This window comes from Xenopus laevis, chromosome 6L (assembly GCF_017654675.1).
Source record: "Xenopus laevis strain J_2021 chromosome 6L, Xenopus_laevis_v10.1, whole genome shotgun sequence".
NCBI lineage: Eukaryota > Metazoa > Chordata > Amphibia > Anura > Pipidae > Xenopus > Xenopus laevis.
In genome coordinates, this window is record NC_054381.1 from 31847762 (window position 1) to 31864441 (window position 16680).

Here is a 16680-nt window from a genome sequence, read left to right on the forward strand (position 1 = left end):
CTCATTAAATGTCTATTTTTGTATAAACTTTCTTTGTTTGCATTTCAGCTATTTATTAAACAATGCTTCAGAGTAAACATACAAGGAAGTGGAACATCCTTATGGGGATAAAGAAACACTATGCTACAGTACATCTCTGGGTAAGTCAAAAAAGTTATTTGAACAACATTTCCCATATATAATCTCCTGGTTGTCTAACTATGGATACAGCAGACATCTTGGACTACATTAGTCTGCAACTCCACTCAACTTTTTCTTAGTTTTTTTATCTGGGCACATATAGATTTATGATTTTTTTTGTTACTTTGAATGTCCCTAAAAATACTTTATATGCAAACTTCAAATATGTGGTGAGATATTTGGAACAGTATCATAGTGACCTGGATTTCCAGAAATGACTCAGGCCTGCTTGCTGACCACATATCTGACTACCCTGTTGTTCATCAACTTCTCATCCAAAGATCCACCTAAGAAAAATGCTGTAAGACAGAATCTGAGTCAAGAATTTAGCCAAGACCTGGCTGCAACCTGCACCTGTAGCTAATACTATTATTAACAGCATTCTACTTGAGTTTATTTGGGATTTCAATGTTCCTTACCTCTAAAATATATTTTTTTACGCATGTCCACATACACATATTTAGGGCAGTACCATGTACACTGGAGCACCTTCAAAACTGAATTCCTTACAAGCAAATAACATTTGCATCAATCCACACAAAATGCAGATCAAGCTATTCAAATGTCATTTCATTTCAAGAACACTGCTTATTTTTATTGTTAGCCTTATTTACTCCTTGTTAAGGACATATTACTTTAAGTAAGAAATGGCCAAGACTAGCTGCATAGGGGAGAAACTGAAAGTACAGGCATAGGATCCGTTGTCCAGAAAGCTCCATATTATCCCATCTCCCATAGACTCCATTTTGTCCAAATTATCCAAATTTTTAAAAAAACATTTTATTTCTCTGTGTAATAATGAAACAGTACCTTGTACTTGATCTAAACTAAGATATAATTAATCCTTATTGGAAACAAAACCCGCCTATTGGGTTTATTTAAAGTGTAATTGATTTTCTAATAGACTTAGGGGCACATTTACTTAGCTCGAGTGAAGGAATAGAATAAAAAATACTTCGAATTTGAAGTATTTTTTTGGCTACTTCGACCTTGCGACTACGACTTCGAAACGAACGATTCAAACTAAAAATCGTTCGACCATTCGATAGTCGAAGTACTGTCTCTTTAAAAAACTTCTAACACCTACTTCGCCACCTAAAACCTACCGAGGTACAATGTTAGCCTATGGGGAAGGTCCCCATAGGATTTCTAAGTATTTTTTTATCGATCGATCGATGAATTAAAATCCTTCGAAACGCTCGATTCGAAGTATTTAATCGATTTTTCCTAAGATCGTTCGAACAAATGAATTGCGCTAAATCCTTCGACTTCCATATTCGAAGTTGAAGGATTTTATCTTCGTTGGTCGAATATCGAGGGTTAATTGACCCTCGATATTTCACCAATGGTAAATGTGCCCCTATTCAATTGCCATGTGCTTCATACACTAGAAAAGATTGCAGGATATTATAGCTTGAGAACCCTCTGCTCCTGATACAGTGTATAACACAGCAGCTCCACACAAGAATGAAGCATTACAATTAGTCATCCTATAAATATTTCTGCTGCGAGTTCTGAATCATCAGGAATTTTATATATCTTTTTGGAGTCATTTGGCTCTGATCCAGTGCCTAGTTTAGCTGGATATCATTACAGAGCATATGAGGATGCTGGGCTTCCTGTGGTCTAGTCATGTGAGTCTAATTTTTCTGGTTGTTCATATACACTCCCAGGCTTCAGTCTCCTATGGAAAGCCCCTATTCATCATGTTACTTTCTTTATCAGCTAACTAAACTACATTGCTATGTTCTACATTTAAGCAAAAGGTTGGGTCTTTCTCAAAAGGCAAACAAGTGAATGCCCTGAGAGTGATCCACAAGGATCACATAAAGGATATGACCTACGAAAATGAAAGTGTCACAACGTCCAGCATATAGTATTTACAAATCACAGTGTAAAAGACTACGAATCAAAGTCGAAGGTCGAAGTAGCCTATTTGATGGTCGAAGTGCCCAAAAAAAAACTTAGAAGAAATTCGAAGTTTTTTTACTTCGAATCCTTCACTCAAGCTTAGTAAATGTGCCCCTAAGTCTACTAGAACATCATGTATACAATAAATAAGCCCAAAAGGCTGGTTTTGCTTCCAATAAGGATTATATATTATATAATATATTATATAATATATAGATTATATTATATATTATATCTGAGTTTGGATCAAGTACAATTATTGTTTTATTATTACTGAGAAAAGGGAAATCATTTTTTAAAATGTTAAATATTTGGATAAAAGGACTCTATGGGAAACTACCTATCCTTAATTCGGAGCTTTCGAATATGCACAGATTTCTACCACAAAACTCAGGGTTAATAGCCCAACCTCAAAGAGAACAGCTCCAACAAATATGAGCATGTAAAGGTACACTGTTTTTTAAATCGGCCACACTTTTGTTAGAGAATGTCCACTTTTCACATGCATTATGAAACTAGACGTTCATTTTTTTATTTTATTTTTCTCACGCTAAATTAAGGTTTTGGGCTTTTTTTTAGGAGTGAATCATACAACCTCTCAATTATGAATATTATGCAAACGTAGGGGAGAAACTGAAAGAATAATATCCTTTAGAATGACTCTGCTATCAATGATTTCAATATAATTCATGTCTTCCTCTCAATAGCAAGTTAATCTTTTCCTGTAAGCACTATAATGTCACAGGTTTATTAAGTTTTTAAATCAGCACTTGTACCACAGCTTTCATCTGCCATTTTTTAATGTCTATCTATCTTAATTTCACCTGAGCTTCTGTCTGTGGGATGTAGGTGGGCTAGAGTCAGACTTTTTCAAAGGAAATGTTCAGTGTAAAAATAAAAATTGAGTTAATAGATAGGCTGTGCAAAATTAAAAACGTTTTCAATATAGTTTGTTAGCCATAACTATAATGTATAAAGGCTGGTGTGCCTAGATGTCTAACATAATAGCCAGAACACTACTTCCTGCTTTGCAGCTCTCTTATTGGTTACCAGGCAGTAACCAATCAGCAGATTGAGGGGGAGTCATATGGGGCATAACTGTTGCTTTTGCATCTGACCTGAGTGCTAAGGAAAAAAAGCAAACTAACTGAACAGTTATGTCCTATGTGGCCCCCTTTAATGTCTCTAACTAAGCATTAGAGAGCTGCAAAGCAGGAAGTAGTGTTCTGGCTATTATTTTAGACATCCAGTCACTCCAGCCTCTACAGATTCAATTTTTGGCTCACAAACTATATTAGAACATTTTTTTATTTTGCACAGCCTATCTATTTATTCAGTTTTTATTTTTACATTGAAATATTCCTTTAAACTGCTCATCATTAACTCCTAGAGATGGTGTCATGCTACAGAGTCTTTGGAATGTTCACCAATACCAAAAATGACAGCAGAATACCCTTATTGGCACTCAAAATTAACCAAGGTTTAGGGGTTGAAGAATAAGAAGAGAGCCCTCACAGCTATTTAGCAATATTTCTCTTCTAACAAATGCAACTGGGCATCTGTGCTCTCAAAAGTGCTGACTGCACACCAATTTGAATGGTTATGTAAAAACAATATGAATAATAGGTGGTCCAGAGAACATAATTACAGTATACACAAAGAACAAAGAAACCCTCTTATTTAGGAACAATTTCTAGAATCCAAACTTTTTAAACCAACTGGCACCATAGATAAATTACATTTTATCTTAATTTCATTTTCAAAGAAACATTTGTTACTTAGAAACACAGACACACAAGACTTTTTACAAACAATTTTCTTCACACTAGGGGTTATGGACTTATCAGTAAGGAGGTAACAATAATCATGGCATTAATACTATAGGGTTAAAGGAACAGTAACATGATTTTTTTTTTTATATAAAAAATTTGTTTGCCCTTAACGGAAAAAAAAAACACCAGCACACATTTAACTTTACATTCGCAAAGGCTTTATTAAGAAATATTTTACCGATACTCCGCTTGCGCTCCTTTTCTGAAAAGGCAACATGGCGACGAAACATCTGGCGGCACTCGATTTCTCCTCCCTGGCTATCTTCTATAGAACAATAAGGTTTAGCCAAACACTTAGGCAGGTGTAGCGGGGCAATCCCCTGCAATTTTATTAGTCAAGTGATGTCAAGTAACATCACTTGACTATTAAAATTGCAAGGGATTTCCCCGCTACACCTGCCTAAGTGTTTGGCTAAACCTTATTGTACTAATTGGGAGAGGTGCCGACCCCTCCAACCAAATACAAGGCGAGACTGAATTGGAGAGGCTGGTGGAACAGGAAGCTCTATTGATACGGTATCTTCTATAGAAGGCAGGGAAGAGAAATCGAGTGCCACCAGATGGATCGCCGCCTTTTCAGAAGAGAAGCGCAAGCTGAGTATTGGTAAGATATTTCTTAATAAAGTCTTTGCGAATGTAAAGTTAAATGTGTGCTGTTTTTTAAAACAATATTTTATAAACAAATATTTTATAAAAAAATTTCATGTTACTGTTCCTTTAATAACACTGAAGAGAGACTGTTGTTATTTAGCTAATGGTACTTGATTCGCTGCACTTTTTACTGCCACTGGCCACCTGGGACCCAACAACCAACACTACCCCAGGCTATAATTTCTTTCCATAACTAACTGCATTATCAACTGAATTATTAATTAACCCATTGTCATCCATAGTGAAGTTTACTCTGTCCTGGAGGGGGTGCCAATGGATTAATAATTCCATTAACAGTGTTGGTAGTTATGGCTGTTTGGTTAAATTACTCCTATTGGTGTCTCTATGTTGCCCATCCACTTCCTCTTGTCTAGTTAACACTTAGCCATGTCACCCAAAAAAATTATTTGAAATCCTATTTTATCACATTAGTGAAGCAAAATGAACTTTAACTACACTTTATAAATTATTTGAATCTTGTTTCCTTCAGTCTGGGAATTCAAAATGATAGCAAGCATGCAGGAGCCATTTTGTGGACACTGTTATTAAGGCAAGCCTTGCATCATCTCAGAATCTTGTTTATGCACCAGAACGGGGGATCTGATGTCCATTCCTATGCCCTGACTACACAATTAAATGGTAAAGAGAACGGGGGAATATGTGGAGAGCAGTGACATCTAGGAAGTGCTGAATGGAAAGTGAAAGTAATTGTCTGCCCCGCCTCTATGCTCAGGGCACAGAGGAGGAGCAGACAATATTGGATTGACAGCTGAGCTTTTTAACTGAGTTTACAACGGCTATGAATGCTTTAATAAAAAATAGAAATAGGATTTGATATTTAATTTGAAAAGGACTTTTATTATACAGATTTTTGTGTCTGGGTGACAGGTCCACTTAACTGTATTTTAGTCATGTCAAAATACAGTTTTTATGCTCCCTATGTTCTCCCTCTACCTACTCCAACATACAAAATGGTAGGGGTCTCCAGAACACTACATAAAGGCTTGATCCAGTACTTTCCCCGTTACTCACAACATATCTTAAATACCTTTTTGTAATGAATGCATTAGGGCTTTTGCCCACATTTTGTGTGTTCCCATTTCATAACCATATCCCATTCCTGACTTTAGGCCGAAAGCCCCTCTGACCCGGGCCCTGTAATCTTCCTCTATGCTATATTATTATAATACACAAGAGCCATGAATATCCTGTAAATGATATCCTTATGCTTATGTTATCAGTTATAAATGGTGGTTAGTGATGTAATTTTCAGTCACACGAGTAACTGAAACTTGTATATTATAATAAAGTACCCCTTGTTGTTAAATATGAGGACATTAGAAGTCACCTTGGAGATCCATGACCTGTATAAAAGCAATCAGCCTTTGGCCCCATACCTTTATATGGTCATGGAACTCCTTAGTAGGGATGCACTGAATCCAGGATTCGGTTCGGGATTCTGCCTTTTTTAGCAGGATTCAGATTCGTCCGAATCCTTCTGCCCGGCCGAACCGAATATGAATCCTTTTGACACAAAACAAGGAAGTAAAAATGCTTTCCCCTTCCCACCGGATCTGATTAGGTTCGGTATCCGGCCGAATCTTTCGCAAAGGATTCGGGGGTTCGGCCGAATCCAAAATAGTGGATTCTGTGCATCCTTACTCCTTAGTATATATTACTTATGTTTTTAAAATAGGGGGTCCTTTATTCAATAAATAATGCACTATAAAAATACATGACAACATTTCTTACATTTTGCTATTGCTGTTAAAACAGTCTCTAACCAATAAGGAGTATCAGAACCACACATTTTGCACAATAAATGTCATTACATGAATACAATTAGCAAGTTATCTTCTGCTTCTATAATTAACTGCAAGTATTTTTTTAATTTTAATGGGAGTGCCACAGTGTTTAAAGTGTCACTTGCCTTGCAATTGAATAAGAATAATTGGACACTTAAAAGTTTCACAGGGCAGCCACACTGTCAATGCTTATTATTTTTATACAAGTATGGGATTCGTTATCTGCAAACCCATTATCCAAATTATGGGACAGCCATCTCCCATAGATTCCATTTCAATCAAATAATTTTTAATCATTTCAAAATGATTCCCCTTTTCTCTGTAACAATACAACAGTGCCCTGTACTTTATCCCAACTAAGATATAATGAATCCTTATTGGAGGCAAAACAATCCTATTTGGTTAATTAATGTTTAATTGATTTTTTTTTTTTTTTTTTCAATTTGCAGGTTTATTGTGTAATAAAGGCATACATAACAGTGATACGTTGCATTGAAGAAACTCACAAAAAAAGCCTACATATCAACATCGCATGCTATACAAATTGAGGTAACACAATGAAAATAAAAGATAAGAATAGCAAAACCAAAGTATAAAAAGAATACAAACAAAAGAGAGAAAGAAAATTAAATAAAATAATACACGGCAGTACATGGCAAACACTCAGGCAAGTAGAAAATCACAATAGAACAGGGCATTCAGTAGGCTGTGGGAAATCTCAGAAGCAGGGTCATTCAAAGACAATGAATCAATCAACTGTAATGGGGTGCCACGGGTCCCAGATTTGAGCACATTTAAGCTTAGCATCCACAGAATCTGCTGCCATGCGTTCCATAAGTTCCCTTGAGTCCAGATGTTGCAGTAAACAAGATATGGTAGGGGTCACATTCAGCTTCCATGTCTGCGCAATTAGCGTGACCGCAGTATTAAACACGTGAAATAGTAATTTCGGGTTATCATAAGAACAGTTATCAGGGTAAATCTGCAATAGTCCTATTTGGGGCTGGAGGGGCAGGTCACAGTGCAATCTACTCTTAACCAGAGCAAACACTGCAGCCCAAAATGGTTGTTTAATTGATTTTTTTAAACAGACTTAAGGAATGGACACTCAAATTACAGTAAGATTCCTTATATGGAAAATCCTAGGTCCTGAGCATTTTGGCTAACAGGTCCCATACCTATACTTTATATTATTTTCCAAATTAAATATCTCTTAGAAATATTATTCTACAAACACTTTTGGATACGGGAACCTGAAAATAATGACACTTATATATATATATATATATATATATATATATATATATAGAGGTTGGAAGGATCAGCACACTCCATTTGCGATGAAAAAAAGTGTTTTTTTATTAAACACACATAACACATAAGGAGTTATGTGTGTTTAATAAAAAAACACTTTTTTTCATCGCAAAATGGAGTGTGCTGATCCTTCCAACCTCTATGTATGATTTATTGACCGTGCACCTCGAGTTCACAAGCTAAGGAGTGCGGACACCACAGACAATTCTATATATATATATATAATTTATCTCAAGACAGAAATATCCAAAAAGAGACAGGCATGTGCTGACTAGGGTTGCCACCTGTCCGGTTTTGATCTAGATAGCCCAGTTTTTTTGTCCGGGCTAAAACTGCCTGCCAGTTTTCCAAATTAGGAAAACCAAGCAGGATTCCCTATGACTGACATGGCAACCAGCCAGTCGCCGATTGCAACATCATAGCCCTGCCCCTTAAGGCACAACCCCCAATACAACGTTTCGGCTCCTCAACTTGAGCCGTCCTCAGGTTGAGGAGCCGAAATGTTGAATAATTAAATTTTTTGTTTTGCACAAATCCTGTGACTGCAGTTTGGTCAGAAAAATGCAAGTGGGTTTTTTTAACTCACATTTTCTCAATTGCTTTTTTTTGTCTACAAGGTTTTGTCCCTCAGGTTTTTTAAGAAAAAAATCAACTTTTTTTAAAAAAAAAAGAACTAATTGTAGAAAAATACAAGTAAGCCAAACAACTCACATTTTCTAACTTGGTTTTAGCTCCACCCATTGATTGAATGTTCATACAGTATAACAAACCCAGAAAGTTAATAGTTACAATGAAAATTCATAGATAAAATTTGGAATATGAAGTCTGCTAGTAATATTTTTTTGCATTTACTAAAGTTGCAAGCATTTATTATTTATTATTATAAATAGCTGTAAAACCCAGCAACATGTCCACTAACCCAACAGCTCAGAAAAAATGATTAAGGGAAGTATGCAAGAATTTCAATTTTATTTATTTTATGACTTGCACCTATACATCATACATAAAAGCTTTGAATACAAAGTGAAATATTTCATTATATTTGTTTCTAAGATATATTTTACTGATAATATGGCCTCCAGATGTAAAGTCCTGTTGCACGTACAGTACCCAGCTGACACCCACATTTAGGCTGCTTTTAAATATTCTGTCTTCTTTGTATAGGTAAAAAGTCTGTTTATTTGGGCAATCCCTCTACTCATCATTGAAGGACAGTGTCCACCATTTACAATAAACCCAATGACCACCGTGTGAGATTAAATATTAATGTTATGCATTCCACTGACTAAGACGCCACTATTTGGCATTGGTCCCCCATGTCTTGTCATCCATACCCCAAACCACCAACAAAGAACCATCCCCACTTACCAACAGAGAACCTGATGTATTATAAGACATAATTGACCCCCTACTGTAAACTACAAGGATATTAGAATATAATTAAAGGGATACTGTCATGGAAAAACATGTTTTTTTCAAAATGCATCAGTTAATAGTGCTACTCCAGCAGACTTCTGCACTGAAATCCAGTTCTCAAAAGAACAAACAGAATTTTTTATATTCAATAATGAAATCTGACATAGGGCTAGCCATATTGTGAGTTTCCCAGCTGCCCCCAGTCATGTGACTTGTGCCTGCACTTAAGGATGGAACTACTTTCTGGCAGGCTGTTGTTTCTCCTACTCAATGTAACTGAATCAGTCTCAGTAGGACTTGGCTTTTACTATTGAATGTTGTTCCTAGATCTACCAGGCAGCTGTTATCTTGTGTTAGGGAGCTGCTGGTTACCTTCCAACTGTTCTTTTGTTAGGCTGCTTGGGGGAAAGGGAGGAGGGTGATATCACTCCAACTTGCAGTACAGCAGTAAAGAATGACTGAAGTTTATAGAGCACAAGTCACATGACTGGAGGCAGCTGGGAAACTGACAATATATCTAGCCCCATCTCAGATTTCAAAATGAATTATAAAAAAATCTGTTTGCTCTTTTGAAAAATGGATTCAGTTCAGAATTCTGCAGGGGCAGCACTATAAACTGATGAGTTTTGAAAAAAACAAGTTTTTCCATGATAGTATCCCTTTAAAGGGGAACTCTGGCTTCCAAACCAAAATTTAACCCACATAACACAGAAACCCGTAATATACCTATGACAGTTACCTGTTTCTTCATAAAGCATGAATAAATGCCATTTTCTATGCTGAAATACAGTTGTTCTTCTATTTCTGCATCATTTAAAATCCTGGCAGGGAAGGAGGGACTAAACACCGATGTTACAAATTGTAACAACTTCTCCACAGCATGCAGGAACTACATAACCCACAATGCATTGCACTGTGATGTTCTGTTCCTTATTGAAATCATGTGTGCAGGGAATTGTGGGGTTTAGAGGATGCAGGCTAAGGACAGCTGGCTCTTGATACAAAGTAACAGTAGTCAGGCAGCTCAGCAAAGTAGTCAGACCGATCAGCAGGAGAGCAGGGGGCTAGGTTTAGGGAACTGTTCCAAACCATTAAGAATCAATACATTTTGTAATTGATGTATATTGCAAAGTTGCTTGAAATTATGTTTACTTTCTAAAAAGTTATGTTTGTGTGGAGTTCCCTTTTAACTGAAATATTTTAAAAATCCAGTAACGGTTAAAGAGAACCTACATCTCAGTATACCATGTAATCAGAATGATGTTTTCTAGTATGGGTTGTTGTATGCCCTAACAATGAATCTTATGGAACTCAATTTGTTCTTGCGCTACCCCAATAGTAATTAGTCCTAGTGTTTGGTATACCTGTCCTGGTGACAAGATTCTGTTTTTTTAAGCTTTTCTAGAATGTTATGCCATGCATTTTTTATTCTTTTTAAACAAGATTCCTAGACCCTGCTGATAACAGTCCCACTGTATGATGAAATGTGCAAAGTGCAAATATTTATGTATAATTTGGGATTCCTGTATGGACATAACACGAGGGTGCCTATGGACATTGCAATGCTTGCCAATTTGTCACACTTTCAATTTAAAGTTTCTTTAAAGTTGTACAGTATTCTATTGCATTATATAACAGGTATAGGATTTGTTATCCAGAAACCTGTTATTCAAAAAGCTTCAAATTATGGGATGGTTGTCTCTAGGGTTGCCACCTTTGCTGATGGCTAAACACGAACACGGGGGCGGGGCAGATAACATTGGGGGTGGTGCAGTGATGTAGGAACAGGCATGATGACATCAGAGGTGGGCACAATGATGTCGTGGAGTTATGACATCAGGGCAAGATTATTGCATCACTTAGATGCAACTGGCTGGATATCTATCCAGTATTCTCAATGTTTTAAAGTGTTCATGCCCAGTTCAAAACCACACAGGTGGCAACCCTATGTCTAACTATATTCTGCTTAATGATTAAACCCAATCCTTTAATTACAGGTATGAGATCTATTATACAGAAATCAATTATCCAGAAAGCTCTGAAATACAGCAATGCTAATTTAGAAAAAAACATTCTTATTTTTGATTGATTTTCTTTTTCGGTAAAATTAAGACATTAACTGCACTTGAAAGTAACTAAGCCATGTTGAGGTGAGTATTTTAGTATTTAAATGTTTTTCATGTATTGGCCAGATTATTGTTCGGGTTTCATAAGGCTGAAAACCGAACAGAAAGTTCAGACCCGAACAGGCATTACAAAAACCAATCGGGTCAAAACCGAACAGGTGGCAACCCAATTTGTCTCCAATAGACTTAATTTTAATAAAATAATTCAAATTTTAAAAACATTATTTCCCTTTTCTCTGTAATAATAAAACAGTACACTGTAATTGAGCCAAACAAATATAAACTGTATTTAATCCTTATTGAGGCAAAACCAGCCGATTGGCTTTATACAGGTATGAGATCTGTTATCTAGAAAACTATTATCCAGAAAGCTCAGAATTACAGAAAGGCCATCTCCCATAGTCCATTTTATCCAAATAATCCCAATTTTAAAAAATGATTTATTTTTCTCTGTAATAAAACAGTACCTTGTACTTGATCCAAACTAAAATATAATTAATCCTTATTGGAGGCAAAACCAGCCCTTTGGGTTTCTTTAATGTTTAAATTATTACCGTATATACTCGTGTATAAGCCGACCCGTGTATAAGCCGAGGTACCCAATTTTACCTACAAAAACTGGGAAAACTTATTGACTCGCGTATAAGCCTAGGGTGAGAAATAAAGCTAAAGACTCTCTGTGTCTATATATATTTTTTTTTTTTTGGTGAAGAGAAACGGGTCAGATTTGCCCATCACTAATCAGAAGCCATTAGCAAGTACAACTTGACTGCATTTTGGGCCAGAGGGAAAGATAAGCATGCAACGCAGCACTGTCTAACCAGCAATTTCTCCAGCTGAACTTGAACTACAACTCCCAGCAAGGCTTTGCCATAGGAAGAGACATCAACGAATGCTGGAAAACTATTCTCTACGCCAGATATGTGACACTTTCAATAGAGTATTTCCAATATAATTTAAGAAACGCACGAACATTGACTGAATTTACAGCCAGATCAGCAAAATTTGGGGTGTTAAAGCGGGTTACCTGCCCCCTGCTGTCATTGAATTACAGATGTGTGAGCACAGGGCCATTGCTATGGTGCCAGCATCTTTCTACCCTAAGCCACTTTGTGTACATATAGAGCAGTTTTCGTCCCAATAGAGGCGACTGGATAGCCTGGGGCTAAACTTCACCCTGTAATCCACGTGACATAAATGCACAGCTCCGCTTTCCCTTACACTGCCCGTAGTCCCAAATCGCTACTTACGGTACACCTTCTCCAAGGCTGTAAACTCCAAACCTTTTCCGTCTATTAAAAATCGCGCAAATGTCATCACGCAAGACTGGCGTCACAACTTCACGTACGCGTACGCATTGTGGGAGCGACGAGCAGATTGTGTAACTAAATGAGAAAAGATACATGTTGGTGGTTGGCAACAATACCTGCCGCCAGCTGCTGCTTCCGATTCGGCTGAGAAAGGTGCGCAGGGCTGGGGGCGGATTTGCGGGGGGGGGGGCCTTTGCAGGAAATATTTTATGTGCAGCATTTTCTTCATACTGACACGTTCCTATGATTTTTATAGGAACGTGTCAGAATCGCGTTTTTTTAACTGACCCGCGTATAAGCCGAGGCAGCGTTTTTCAGCTTGTTTTGGGTGCTGAAAAACTCGGCTTATACGCGAGTATATACGGTAAGTAGAATTAAGATACGGAGACCCAAATTACTGAAAGATTTCAGGTCCCAAGCATTCTGGATAATAGGTTCCATGCCTGTATTGCCATTCAAAGCTGAAAAAGGAGAAAAAGCACATGTTACACAGCAGCTAACAGATAATCACTGTAGTATACAATGGGATACTACATAGTACAGGTATGGGACCTGTTATCCAGAATGCTCGGGACCTGGGGTTTTCCGGATGATCTTCCTGTATTTTGGGTCTTCATGCCTTAAGTCTACAAGAAATTCATGTAAACATTAAATAAAACCAGTAGGCTGGTTTTGCTTCCAATAAGGATTAATTATATCTTCGTTGGGATCAAGTACAAGCTACTGTTTTATTATTACAGAGAAAAAGGAAATCATTTTCAAAAATTTGGATTATTTGGATAAAATGGAGTCTATGGGAGACAGCCATTACGTAATTCTGAGCTTTCTGGGTTCTGGATATTGGGTTTCCAAATAAGGGATCCTATATACCTGTACTTTGTGTCCTGTGCTTGAATGGCTGCCCCCATGACTAAAGAGCAGCTTGTTTATATAAACTATAGTAGTGTTTCTGAAGCAAACACACCCGTTGTACCAGTGCTGAGCAACAGTACATTATATTTTCATTACTTTGAAACAATTTCATTTTTAGATGTTACTGTTCAGGGAAAGTAAAATATACCTTTAATACAGAGGATAATACTGCTACTGTCTACAGGTACTGTGCGTCTCTACAGAGAAAATGTACACAAACAAATAGCATACAACCCAGTTATGCCATCATCTGATGCCACTTCTGCTCTCCAGAGTTTCTATCTGTGGATTTTACTCACTAGTTGGCAAAGAGGCACCAAAGACCCTATGCAAGTTGTTAAACTACAATTCCCTGCACACTAACTCCTGCCTTTACATGTGGAAGGCTGAATAAACATGATAGACTGAGCATGAAAATTCACTAGTGCAGCCTGGCTACACATACATTCATTTTTAAACGAACAGTTCAGTAAAAAAATAAAAACTGGGTAAATACCCAACTTCCTTCTTTTCAGCTCTCTAACTCTGAGTTAGTCAGTTACATGATGGGGGGCCACATGGGACATAACTGTTCATTGAGTTTGCAATTGATCCTGAGCCTGCAGGTCTAATTCAAAAGCAGTTATGACCCATGTGCCCCCCTCAAGTCACTGATTGGTTACTGCCTGGTAACCAATCAATGGAAACCAAGAGATCTGCAAAGCAGGAAGTAGTGTTCTTTTCCGTTATGTTAGACATCCAGCCTTTATACATTAGATTTTTGGCTAACTGATTATATTAGAAACATTTTTTATTTTGCACAGCCTATCTATTTACCCAGTTTTTATTTTTATACTGAACAATTCCTTTAAGGGCCACAAAGCTTTCAATGCTATATGATCAGCTGCCCCAGTGAGCCATGATTTGCAGGACTGTACCATTTGCTCTTCTACTCCACATGTATAAATGCCCCTGCAATGATGCTACCAGCACACCCTCCATGTATTATCCTCCTGACGAAAGGAGGGTTAATCCAACCCCCCCCCGAAACGTTGATGCACAGGTGGTCACTTTAAATAAAAAGGGGTAAGCTCCCCACCTGCAACATACATGGTGTTGTGCTATTCTCTTATTCTCTGGACCATTCCAGCTACTTGTGACCACGTACCAGCATTTCCCGCCCCCAGCCCATTCTCACCTGACCACATTGGGATGCTCGAAGGTCTCCAGGTGACGAAGCACTGCCACTTCCCTGATGGTAGAGAGCGGCATGCCCTCCTCCCCGGTCTGCACCCGCACTCGTTTCAATGCCACGAAGCGACCACCATTCTTCAAGTCACGGGCCTTAAACACCTTGCCATACGCCCCTTCCCCGATCTCAGCCACGCACTCATACTGCTGATCGGCCAGACTGTCCTTCTCCATCATCACAATGAGAATCCGACCACTAGGTGGCGTGTTTATTCCAGGCTGCTGGAGGGTTTGGAGCGTAAAGAGCCTGCGCGGAACAGTGAGGATGGCCTGCGGAGCGGCGATTCAGCGGTTCAGAACCCAAGGTATTGCGGTAGACAAGGAGCCGGCTGCTCAGTCAGACTTGAAGAGCTAGCAGCGGGGAGCAGAAAGCCCTGGCCAGCACAGGGGGTGGGGTTGGTCACATCATCTGCGGAGACAAATATCCACAATGTAGTGGGATCTAAGCTTGATCATCATGTCATCCCCAATGTGGGGCCCACCATCTGCCAGGCAACTGCAACTGTCAGCTGCCCTCCCACTACTGTGTGGTGTGTAATAAGGCAAAAGCTGCACAGCTACAGAAAATAGAACTTCCCAGGCACAAAATCTTGAATTTTAAATATGAAAAGTTAACCCTGACTCTATATATATATATATATATATATATATATTATATATATATATATATATATATATATATATATATATATATCAGAATAGCCTTGTATATTGTTGAGTTGCCATACAGAAGTTCTTGCTCTGATTACCTAAACTGGCCAATTTTACAGCTTGCAGTATATGGCTCAATGATTCTAAGCCTCCTCTGCTGTGATCATTGCTGGCTAAATGTATTAATAATACAGGTATGTGACCTGTTATCCAGAATGCTCAGGACCTGGGGTTTTCCAGATAAAGGATCTTTCTGTAATTTGGATTTTCATACTTTAAGCCTACTAGAAAATCATGTAAACAGTAAATAAACTGATAGGATGGTTTTTCTTTCAATAAAGATTAACTAAATCTTGACTCAAGTACAATGTACTGTTTTATTATTACAGAGAAAAAGAAAATTTTTAATAAAGTGGATTTTTTTGGATAAAATGGAGTTTACAGGCAATGATGGCATATCCATAATTCAGAGCTTTCTGGAAAATGGGTTTCCGGATAAAAGATCCCATACCTGTATATGGGCAGCATAAAATATCTTCCAAACTAATTAAACCACAGAAAAAAAATACCTTCCTGCTCAAAAAAAAGAACAATTGTGGCAGTTGTCTTTACCAAATAAATGGCCATTCTGCAAATGCATGCATTGTTTATGTTTTCATATGAAAATGCATTTTCACATAAAATAAAATTTTTGTTCGTGTGCCAAAATCCTGTGCTATTTCTTTTTACTAATTAATGTTTATCAACCATTCTTTTTACTCATTTCATTAAGGACTCGTTTGCACTGCGTGCTTAATTAAAATTACTCAGTCCTATAGCAGCTCAGCAGCTGGGAAGCCAGTAATAATATAAAGATGCATGTGGCCGCTGCAGGAGCCCGTACCCAGTGCTTCTCTGTCTATAGCAGAGCTCATTGCAAGCTAAGGATGCCTTATTTTGCTATATGTTGAACCTACCCATTACTGGGGGTGACTGAACAACTTAACACATTTCTGGGGGTGTCTAGGTATTAGGAAACCTCATAAAGCTGCAGCATTGGCAACATACAGTATTACATTTATCTGCCTTATAAACTGCAAACTGGTACCATTGTGCCATATAAGATCCCAAACACAAAGAGCTGCACTATGAGAAATTCTTGGTGCTTTATAAATAAATGAAGATGAACAGAAAACATAACACGGGATTATTTTTTATTAAAATAATAACCCCCCATATCCTTCTAGCAAATATAATAAATCAAACCCCTTTTAGATCAAACAGAGCAGCAATCACGACTCACATTTATCTCATATTGTCCAAATTTGTCGTTTTTTCAGGGTAAATTGAATTTAACGGGTTT

At 37.6% G+C, this 16680-nt stretch overlaps 1 protein-coding gene across 1 annotated transcript in view; it reads right to left on the reverse strand.

Annotated features, from left to right (window-relative positions):
- LOC108718479 (cyclin-dependent kinase 6-like) overlaps positions 1–16680 on the reverse strand; it is a 114159-nt gene that overhangs the window by 96129 nt on the left and 1350 nt on the right. Inside the window, exon 2 of the mRNA XM_041565893.1 lies at positions 14635–15096. Coding sequence (XP_041421827.1) covers positions 14635–14864 — 230 coding nt within the window. The 5' untranslated portion in view covers positions 14865–15096. The remainder of the gene's footprint in view (positions 1–14634; positions 15097–16680) is intronic.